The 11,877-nt window shown below is 39.7% G+C and overlaps 1 protein-coding gene across 3 annotated transcripts in view; it reads right to left on the minus strand.

Annotated features, from left to right (window-relative positions):
• LOC117528168 (TANK-binding kinase 1-binding protein 1-like) overlaps nucleotides 1-11,877 on the minus strand; it is a 58,243-nt gene that overhangs the window by 8,266 nt on the left and 38,100 nt on the right. For all 3 annotated transcript variants that reach the window (XM_034190750.1, XM_034190749.1, XM_034190752.1), the window contains one exon: nucleotides 9,231-9,512. In XM_034190750.1, coding sequence (XP_034046641.1) covers nucleotides 9,231-9,512 — 282 coding nt within the window. The remainder of the gene's footprint in view (nucleotides 1-9,230; nucleotides 9,513-11,877) is intronic.

Raw genomic sequence — 11,877 nt, forward strand, 5'->3', positions numbered from 1 at the left:
TTGAGCCCCACTCCCAATCTGTTCCACATCCTCACCCCACAGACAGAAATACAGAAACCTTTTAATGTTGTTCGTGCCCACTGATGCTTTAAATTAAATTTCCCCCTCAGACTGTAATCCCTGATCTGTTAAAAAACATATTTTTAATATTTGCTGGAAGTAAATTGTTTATTGCTTTATACACAATTTGTACTGTTTGAAAATGAACCAAGTCTGTGAATTTTAAGAATTTGGATTGTAAAAATAGTGGATTTGTATGATCTCTATAGCCAGTATTATGAATAATTCTTATAGCTCTTTTCTGCATTACTGATAGTGATTGTGTTGTACCTTTATAAGTATTACCCCATACCTCTGCACAGTACTGTAAATATGGTAAAACCAGTGAGCAGTAAAGAATGCGGAGTGAGTTGTGGTCCAGAATATGTTTCGCTTTGTTTAGAACTGAAATGCTTCTTGACAGTTTACTTTGTATATGTTTTATATGAGTCTTCCAGTTTATCTTATCATCTATTATCACCCCCAGAAACTTATTTTCATGTACCTTTCAATATCTACCCCCTCGACTTGTAACTGAACCTGTATGTCTGTATTACAATAGCCAAATAACATGTATTTTGTTTTACTTAAGTTTAATGATAATTTGTTTCTGTCAAACCATATTTTCAATTTTCCCATTTCTATACTGATCCTCCTCAGTAACTCCTGCAAATCCCCCCCTGAACAAAAAATGCTTGTGTCATCTGCAAATAATACTAATTTTAATATTTTGGAAACATTGACAATATCATTTATATAAATTAGAAACCGTTTTGGACCCAATACTGACCCCTGTGGGACGCCACAAGCATTGTCCAAGCATGATGATGTATATTCCCCCAACTTCACAAACTGTTTTCTGTTACTTAAGTAGCTTCTCACCCAGTGCAACACCAACCCCCTAATCCCATACTGTTCAAGTTTATTGATTAATATGTCATGATTAATTGTATCAAAAGCCCTTTTAAGGTCTATAAATATTCCAACTGAATGTAATTTGTGGTCTATGGCGTTTGTAATCTCCTCAACTGATTCTATTAATGCAAGTGATGTTGAACTATGTGCTCTGAATCCATATTGACTATCAGTAAGTAATTTATGTTTATTTATGAATTTGTCTAATCTATTATTGAATAACTTTTCTAATAATTTGGAAAATTGTGGAAGCAAAGAAACAGGTCTATAATTTGTGAAGTGGTGTCTATCCCCAGTCTTATACAGCGGCACAACCTTAGCTATTTTCATTTGATTGGGAAATTTACCGGTTTGAAATGATAAGTTACAGATGTATGTTAATGGTTCTACAATCCATTCAATGACCTGTTTTACCACCCCCATATCAATTTCATTTAAATCGGTAGATGTTTTATATTTACAATTATTCACAATGTCTATAATTTCATTTCCATCCACTGCTGTGAGGAACATTGAACAGGGATTTCTTTCTATGAGATTATTATCCCAATCCTCAGGTTGGGAATCGGGAATTTTTTCTGCCAAGCTTGGTCCAATATTTACAAAAAAATATTAAAACCGTTGACTACCTCATCCTTATTTCCTTCTTGACATTATTATCAATGAAATACTGAGGGTAACTCTGTTTTTTATTACCATTTTTGATAATGCTATTTAATATATCCCATATTCCTTTAATATTGTTTTTGTTATTATATAATATGTTACTATAATATTCCTTCCTACATACCCGTATAATATTAGTTAATCTATTTTTGTATTTCTTATATCTATTTTCTGCCTCTTTAGTCTTTAGTTTTATGAATTCTCTATACAGTGTATTTTTCTTATTACATGCATTTCGTAACCCTTTCGTCATCCATGGTCGAGCTTGGATTTTTTGTTTTCTGTAGTCTTGTTTAATTGGACAATTTTTATCATATAATGATGTAAATATTTGTAAAAAAGTTTCATATGCACTATCAACATCACTTTCACTGTATACCTTTTCCCAGTTTTGCTCCTGTAAATCCTTCTTTAGTGTGTTCATGTTTTCCTCTGTCCGCACTCGCCTGTATTTTATTTTCTCCTCTGGCTGATTCCGCCGATGGTTTCTATATAAACGATGAAAACTGGTAGATGATCACTAATGTCATTGATTAATAATCCACTCACAGTGTTATTCTCAATATCATTGCTGAATTATTATCAATTAAGGTAAGCACTATGGGATGTAATTCTGCTTGGCCTGGTGATTTTTGGATATAAACTCATACTGTACATTATACTGATAAATTCATCTGTTATTTTATGCTTATTTGGATTGAGCAGATCAATATTTAAGTCACCACAAATGAACACAGTTTTTTGAAAACTCAGGTACAAACTTTTTGCAGCTCGCTCTGACGACACGCAGGTCTGACTGACTGTGACTGACGCAGCTCTATTCGTAGCTTTGGAGGCCAGGCTGGGCGAATTGGAGACTCGGCTCCGCACCGTGGAAAATTCTACAGCTAGCCAGGCCCCTGTAGTCGGTGCGGACCAAGGTAGCTTAGCCGCCGTTAGTTACCCCCTGGCAGATCCCGAGCAGCCGGGAAAGCAGGTTGACTGGGTGACTGTGAGGAGGAAGCGTAGTTCTAAACAGAAGCCCTGTGTACACCGCCAACCCGTTCACATCTCTAACCGTTTTTCCCCCACTCGACGCCACACCCGCCGAGGATTCAAACTCTGGTTATTGGCGACTCTGTTTTGCGAAATGTGAAGTTAGCGACACCAGCAACCATAGTCAATTGTCTTCCGGGGGCCAGAGCAGGTGACATTGAAGGAAATTTGAAACTGCTGGCTAAGGCTAAGCGTAAATTTGGTAAGATTGTAATTCACGTCGGCAGTAATGACACCCGGTTACGCCAATCGGAGGTCACTAAAATTAACATTAAATCGGTGTGTAACTTTGCAAAAACAATGTCGGACTCTGTAGTTTTCTCTGGCCCCTCCCCAATCAGACCGGGAGTGACATGTTTAGCCGCATGTTCTCCTTGAATTGCTGGCTGTCTGAGTGGTGTCCAAAAAATGAGGTGGGCTTCATAGATAATTGGCAAAGCTTCTGGGGAAAACCTGGTCTTGTTAGGAGAGACGGCATCCATCCCACTTTGGATGGAGCAGCTCTCATTTCTAGAAATCTGGCCAATTTTCTTAAATCCTCCAAACCGTGACTATCCAGGGTTGGGACCAGGAAGCAGAGTTGTAGTCTTACACACCTCTCTGCAGCTTCTCTCCCCCTGCCATCCCCTCATTACCCCATCCCCGTAGAGACGGTGCCTGCTCCCAGACTACCAATAACCAGCAAAATCTATTTAAGCATAAAAATTCAAAAAGAAAAAATAATATAGCACCTTCAACTGCACCACAGACTAAAACAGTTAAATGTGGTCTATTAAACATTAGGTCTCTCTCTTCTAAGTCCCTGTGGTAAATGATATAATAATTGATCAACGTATTGATTTATTCTGCCTTACAGAAACCTGGTTACAGCAGGATGAATATGTTAGTTTAAATGAGTCAACACCCCCGAGTCACACTAACTGTCAGAATGCTCGTAGCACGGGCCGGGGCGGAGGATTAGCAGCAATCTTCCATTCCAGCTTATTAATTAATCAAAAACCCAGACAGAGCTTTAATTCATTTGAAAGCTTGACTCTTAGTCTTGTCCATCCAAATTGGAAGTCCCAAAAACCAGTTTTATTTGTTATTATCTATCGTCCACCTGGTCGTTACTGTGAGTTTCTCTGTGAATTTTCAGACCTTTTGTCTGACTTAGTGCTTAGCTCAGATAAGATAATTATAGTGGGCGATTTTAACATCCACACAGATGCTGAGAATGACAGCCTCAACACTGCATTTAATCTATTATTAGACTCTATTGGCTTTGCTCAAAAAGTAAATGAGTCCACCCACCACTTTTTATCATATCTTAGATCTTGTTCTGACTTATGGTATGGAAATAGAAGACTTAACAGTATTCCCTGAAAACTCCCTTCTGTCTGATCATTTCTTAATAACATTTACATTTACTCTGATGGACTACCCAGCAGTGGGGAATAAGTTTCATTACACTAGAAGTCTTTCAGAAAGCTCTGTAACTAGGTTTAGGATATGATTCCTTCTTTATGTTCTCTAATGCCATATACCAACACAGTGCAGAGTAGCTACCTAAACTCTGTAAGTGAGATAGAGTATCTCGTCAATAGTTTTACATCCTCATTGAAGACAACTTTGGATGCTGTAGCTCCTCTAAAAAGAGAGCTTTAAATCAGAAGTGCCTGACTCCGTGGTATAACTCACAACTCGTAGCTTAAAGCAGATAACCCGTAAGTTGGAGAGGAAATGGCGTCTCACTAACTTAGAAGATCTTCACTTAGCCTGGAAAAAGAGTCTGTTGCTCTATAAAAAAGCCCTCCGTAAAGCTAGGACATCTTTCTACTCATCACTAATTGAAGAAAATAAGAACAACCCCAGGTTTCTTTTCAGCACTGTAGCCAGGCTGACAAAGAGTCAGAGCTCTATTGAGCTGAGTATTCCATTAACTTTAACTAGTAATGACTTCATGACTTTCTTTGCTAACAAAATTTAACTATTAGAGAAAAAATTACTCATAACCATCCCAAAGATGTATCGTTATCTTTGGCTGCTTTCAGTGATGCCGGTATTTGGTTAGACTCTTCTCTCCGATTGTTCTGTCTGAGTTATTTTCATTAGTTACTTCATCCAAACCATCAAACATGTTTATTAGACCCCATTCCTACCAGGCTGCTCAAGGAAGCCCTACCATTATTTAATGCTTCGATCTTAAATATGATCAATCTATCTTTGTTAGTTGGCTATGTACCACAGGCTTTTAAGGTGGCAGTAATTAAACCATTACTTAAAAAGCCATCACTTGACCCAGCTATCTTAGCTAATTATAGGCCAATCTCCAACCTTCCTTTTCTCTCAAAAATTCTTGAAAGGGTAGTTGTAAAACAGCTAACTGATCATCTGCAGAGGAATGGTCTATTTGAAGAGTTTTCAGTCAGGTTTTAGAATTTCATCATAGTACAGAAACAGCATTAGTGAAGGTTACAAATGATCTTCTTATGGCCTCGGACAGTGGACTCATCTCTGTGCTTGTTCTGTTAGACCTCAGTGCTGCTTTTGATACTAGTTGACCATAAAATTTTATTACAGAGATTAGAGCATGCCATAGGTATTAAAGGCACTGCGCTGCGGTGGTTTGAATCATATTTGTCTAATAGATTACAATTTGTTCATGTAAATGGGGAATCTTCTTCACAGACTAAAGTTAATTATGGAGTTCCACAAGGTTCTGTGCTAGGACCAATTTTATTCACTTTATACATGCTTCCCTTAGGCAGTATTATTAGACGGTATTGCTTAAATTTTCATTGTTACGCAGATGATACCCAGCTTTATCTATCCATGAAGCCAGAGGACACACACCAATTAGCTAAACTGCAGGATTGTCTTACAGACATAAAGACATGGAATGACCTCTAATTTCCTGCTTTTAAACTCAGATAAAACTGAAGTTATTGTACTTGGCCCCACAAATCTTAGAAACATGGTGTCTAACCAGATCCTTACTCTGGATGGCATTACCCTGACCTCTAGTAATACTGTGAGAAATCTTGGAGTCATTTTTGATCAGGATATGTCATTCAAAGCGCATATTAAACAAATATGTAGGACTGCTTTTTTGCATTTACGCAATATCTCTAAAATCAGAAAGGTCTTGTCTCAGAGTGATGCTGAAAAACTAATTCATGCATTTATTTCCTCTAGGCTGGACTATTGTAATTCATTATTATCAGGTTGTCCTAAAAGTTCCCTAAAAAGCCTTCAGTTAATTCAAATGCTGCAGCTAGAGTACTGACGGGGACTAGAAGGAGAGAGCATATCTCACCCATATTGGCCTCTCTTCATTGGCTTCCTGTTAATTTCTAGAATAGAATTTAAAATTCTTCTTCTTACTTATAAGGTTTTGAATAATCAGGTCCCATCTTATCTTAGGGACCTCGTAGTACCATATCACCCCAATAGAGCGCTTCGCTCTCAGACTGCAGGCTTACTTGTAGTTTCCTAGGGTTTGTAAGAGTAGAATGGGAGGCAGAGCCTTCAGCTTTCAGGCTCCTCTCCTGGGGAACCAGCTCCCAATTCAGATCAGGGAGACAGACACCCTCTCTACTTTTAAGATTAGGCTTAAAACTTTCCTTTTTGCTAAAGCTTATAGTTAGGGCTGGATCAGGTGACCCTGAACCATCCCTTAGTTATGCTGCTATAGACGTAGACTGCTGGGGGGTTCCCATGATGCACTGTTTCTTTCTCTTTTGCTCTGTATGCACCACTCTGCATTTATCATTAGTGATCGATCTCTGCTCCCCTCCACAGCATGTCTTTTTTCCTGGTTCTCTCCCTCAGCCCCAACCAGTCCCAGCAGAAGACTGCCCCTCCCTGAGCCTGGTTCTGCTGGAGGTTTCTTCCTGTTAAAAGGGAGTTTTTCCTTCCCACTGTAGCCAAGTGCTTGCTCACAGGGGGTCGTTTTGACCGTTGGGGTTTTACATAATTATTGTATGGCCTTGCCTTACAATATAAAGCGCCTTGGGGCAACTGTTTGTTGTGATTTGGCGCTATATAAAAAAATGGATTGATTGATTTACATTAATTATTAAGATCCTATTGTCTTACAATTTGCACGTTCAATAAAGCCCTAATATTAATCAATTAATCAATCATAAACAATATTTACGTTTATGAGCTTTTGACAAGAGTGGAAGTTAGCTTTGAGATAGTGGAAGTTAGCGAGGCAAGCTGACGTTCGAAATGCTGGAAATTATTAATCACTCATTAAGTTCTGGGTCTGTTCCAAAATATTTCAAATCTGCAGTGATTAAACCATTACTTAAAAACTCTAATCTTGACCCTAGTGTATAGAAAAACTATCGGCCGATATCAAATCTATCATTTTGCTCTAAAATCCTGGAAAAAGCGGTTTCACAGCAGCTCGTGGACTATCTTACTGAGAATAATCTTTCTGAGCCACTGCAGTCTGCTTTTAGAAAATATCATTCCACAGAGACAGCTCTCACTAAAGTGGTGAATGATCTTCTGCTTGCAATGGATTCAGACAGCACTACAGTTCTGGTGCTGTTAGATCTCAGTGCTGCATTTAATACCGTGGATCATCATATTCTACTGGATAGGCTGGAGAATCATTTTGGGATTACTGGGAGTGTCCTTGCATGGTTGGTGTCATACATGACCAGTCGTTCTCACTGTGTTTTGTGCAATAATACTACCTCTAACCTTAGTGACATGAAATTTGGGGCTCCACAGGGGTCAGTCTTACGCCCCCTGCTTTTCTCCCTTTATATAGCTCCCCTTGGGCACATAATGCAACATTTTGGGATTACCTTTCACTGCTATGCTGCTGATACTCAGTTATACATGCTGTTAACTGCTGGTAATTTCATCCACGTAAAATCCTTCGAAGACTACCTTGCATCAAGTGAGAAGCTGGAGGTCTCGCAACGTCCTACTCTTGAACTCTGATAAGACTGAAATGATGGTTCTTGGTCCAGTGAGACATTGGCATCAATTTGACTAGCTAACGCTTAGCCTAGGCTTGTGTGTCATACATCACACTGACAAAGTGAGGAACCTTGGAGTAATTTTTGATCATACGTTGTCCTTTGACCTCCACATTAGAAATATTACGACGAAATATTTCCACCTGCGAAATATAGCGAAGATTCGTCCCATCCTGTCTATGGCTGATGCTGAGACCCTGATTCATGCATTTGTCTCTTCTAGATTGGACTACTGCAATATTCTATTTTCTGGTATAACGAAGTCCAGCATTAGGGGTCTCCAATTGGTTCAAAATTCTGCTGCCAGACGTTTGACACGAAGCAGAAAGTTTGACCACATTACAATCATTTTGGCATGTCTTCACTGGGTTCCTGTCTCTGTGATATCAGATTTTAATGTTCTGCTACTAGCCTATAAAGTTGTTCATGGACTGGCACCTCCCTACTTAGCTGACCTAATTAAACCCTACGTACCGGCCTGGGCTCTGCATTCTCAAGGTACAGGACTATTTCGTGTTCCTAGGGTGAATAAAAAGTCTGCGGGTCACAGAGCTTTCTCTTATCGTGCCCCTATTTTCTGAAATGATATCTCTGCGTCAATAAAACTGTCAGATTCTGCAGAGACTTTCAAGTCCAGACTTAAGACGCACTTATTTTCCAGTTTGTATGGCTAGCATACTGGCATAGTATGTTACTATACTAGCATAATATGTTACTATGCTTTTTACTCTTTTAATTGATTTTATTAAGAAACGAAGCGGGCCGCGGCCTCAACTTTATCTAAAGTCTGGGTCTTTTAGTGAAGCTTAGGGCTAGTGGCCAGCGATCACCAGTATTTCTTTTGTTTTTCTTGTTTAATGGTGACAAATTACACTATTTGTTGTCTTTCTGATGCCTGATTCTGTTTTTCTCTCTGTTTGAGGTGCGGCTCCATCCAGAGATGGGTTTGGTGTCTGTTTCTGTTTATTTCTCGCTAGCTTTTACAGAATATATGAGAAACGTCTTCAAACACATAAATGAAGCATTTTTAGAGAAACCTGCCACTGATGTCATGGTGACACTCCAGTCTGACTGGCTGGCACCTACCTCGTACGCCACTCAAAACAAAAAAATGGAACAGATTGAAACAGAATGTGACTTTTTAACCTCTTAAAATACCTCTTAATATAGGTCAAGGTTAGCCAACTTGTCCAAGGTCTGTGCCCCAATAATGTTTCCTGTGAATCTGAACACCCTTTGCACTAATAGGACTGGACTTATACTGAGCACAGACGGACAGCCGGATGGCCATTAAGTCTTCGCAATACCCGATGGCCATATTTGATGGTCTTGGGTAATAAAAATAAAATCCTGTTTCAGCTCAGTCTGTGCTCTCAAAAATTACTATTCAGATATTCTGAATGTTATTTAACTTCTTCAGACTCAGCGGCCTGCAGGTCCTCAGCGGCGCTGTGTGCACTCCTCCAGTCCAGGTAATTACTGAACTACTGAATTACTGAATGAAAATTAATATGCATCACTTAAGTACGAGAAAATCATGTGAGGTAAGTAAAAAAACTAATTACCACCTGAGTGAATAAATTAAACATTTACCTCTGTGGGCAGAGGGAAGCCAAGGTCCAGACCTCGATGATGGGGGCTACTGCTGAGACTGCTCCCCCCTCCTCTCTCTCCTCCCCCTCCTCCTCCTCGCTCTCCTCCGGCTCCGTGGGCTGACGCCGGCCGAACCAGACCCACAATGGAGGCACGGAGCTGAGGTTTGTTCTGAGTGTAACCCTGAGTCTCCCCTAGCAGGGGGCGAGGCTTGGGGAGGGTTGATACCAAGTCCCGAATCAGGCGCACGGGGGGCCACTGGACAGCTGACGGGTCTGACACCTAAAGCAAAGTGAAGAGTTCACGAGGTCAGCAACAAGCATCCATTTTATTTTTTATAATGAAAAATTTATGAGGTTGGCAAGAAGTGATCACCTTCTTTACTGGACAAATATGTTGAATTAACGACGTCAATAACAAGCTTTTACATTCTTTATCAGAAAAGTATGGCTGGTTAACGAGGTTGGTGACAAGTCTTTCAAATCTTTATTGGAATAATGACGTTAATGAGTAGGAATGGGACAACTAGTTGTAATAGTCGATTACGGCTAGCTAACATCCAACGAATCAACTATTTTTATTAGTCAACTAGTCAAAAGCCATTTATTAAGTCATTTAATCTGCTGAAGATCTGCTGAAGTGTCATGGAATTTCACCTCGTTTCTGCTTAAAATGGCCTCGTTTCTGCTTATAACTGACTTTAGAATGATTTAAGAGGTTTTACCTTTATAATCTGACAGTTAATAATCCTATTAATCCATTTGATTGCTTTGGGTGAAGAGACTCTGTCTCAGACGTGCTGCTGTGGTCTGAAATGACCAGTGGTGGGCACAGCTAACCAAAAAGTTAGCTTCGATAACCATTAATCAGATAACTGAAAAGTTATCTTTTATGACGATAAACCGATAAACTGCTAAAAAATTTATCTTTAATACAGATAACCGATAACTATTAGTACTGATTTGGACGCGGCCACATCAGATTACACTGTCAGCTTCTGATAAACCAGTTTCACTTTAAGCACCGCAGGGGCTGCTGGGTAAATTGAAGGATCACAAACACAAAAAACACACGAAAAATGAATAAATAAAAAAATAAAACCCCAAAAACTGTCATCATATTTCAAAAGCAGTAAAACACAGTATAAGAAGTCAGAGTTTATCTCGGTATTAGATACACTATCATTTACGAACTAAAAGCGGCCACCTTTTTCGCATGCTTTGAACCCTGCAGCTTAAACAACCACAATACATCCATTAATGCATTGACTGGCAGAGTAAAAGACCCATAGTAAATGTAACTTACCTGTTAGTTTCAGTGGGATTCATCTGAATAAATAATCCACATAAAGCGTCCTTTTTCCTAAAATCCAAAACAGTGTCTAAACGTGAAAAGTCCCTCTGTACACACAGCTGCATCATGAGAGCTCCTCTCCCCCACTGTGTCTTGGTGATTAAATTACAGCCACAAAGAAATAAAATAAAATAATGTTAAAATTAGTCTGTTTTGTTTTTGTGTCGAGTGGACAAATCACTGTAACACCCAAAGTGAACCTGAACTACACTACCCACAATGCTCCCTGTGTCAACTGGCCAATCACGTTTTGCGCTTAATGATGACTTCATCAGCAAGTGACAGGCAGCCAGTCTTCCACAAACACACAACAGATAGAATAAAATGTTTGATTTTAGGGTTTACAAACGTTTTTGACCGTTAAACTTTGCCAGCAAAGAAAATGTTATCGGACTGAAAGTTAGCAGAACTAAATTTATAGCACGATAATTGGTCCAATGATGGTCTTAAAAATTATCTGAAAAACTAATCCGATAGCAAAAACATTAGCTTTGATAATTATATGCTCCCTCCACTGGAAATGACGCATGCGCAAACGCAAAATGCGGACCGATTTTTAGGGGCAGACCATTCGGTCTGCGACACCGGCTCTTTATGTAATTTACTGCCCCTTTCCAAGAACCAAAACATTATACGAGGTCTGTTAGAAAAGTATCCGACCTTATTATTTTTTTCAAAAACCATATGGATTTGAATCACGTGTGATTGCGTCAGACAAGCTTGAACCTTCGTGCGCATGCGTGAGTTTTTTCACGCCTGTGGGTTGCAGGCGAATGACGCCTCTTCGTTTTTTTCATTGTTTAGGAATGGCTCAGAGACTGCCGCTTTGCTTGATCAAACTTTTTTCAGAAACTGTGAGGGACATCAAAGTGGACACCATTTGAGAAATTCAGATGGTTTTTGGTGAAAATTTTATGGGCTTCAAAGAGATTACGGAGTGTTACTGTCGCTTTAAGGACGGCCCCCAGCGGCTGATGGCGCGCCACGCTCCGAAGCCACCATCGACAGGCTGAACGACCATTTCATTTCTAAACGGATGACTGTATGGATCCGTGACCATCGTGTGCAATTTCTCTGGTTATCACAAGAGCTGGACATCAACCATTTTCCGGCAGATTTCACTTTTAACAAGAGATTTTGTCATGGAAAGCCGAGCGGAGGCTTCGCGCGTCACGATGAATTTGCTGCTGGAGCGAGACAAAACCACCTCCGTTTTGGTCTCACAGGCTTTGAGATGGCATCCGAGACAGCTGTCGGTGGTTTTTCCATCGAGTGATTATCCGAGAAATTGTGG

This window comes from Thalassophryne amazonica, chromosome 16 (assembly GCF_902500255.1).
Source record: "Thalassophryne amazonica chromosome 16, fThaAma1.1, whole genome shotgun sequence".
Lineage (NCBI taxonomy): Eukaryota > Metazoa > Chordata > Actinopteri > Batrachoidiformes > Batrachoididae > Thalassophryne > Thalassophryne amazonica.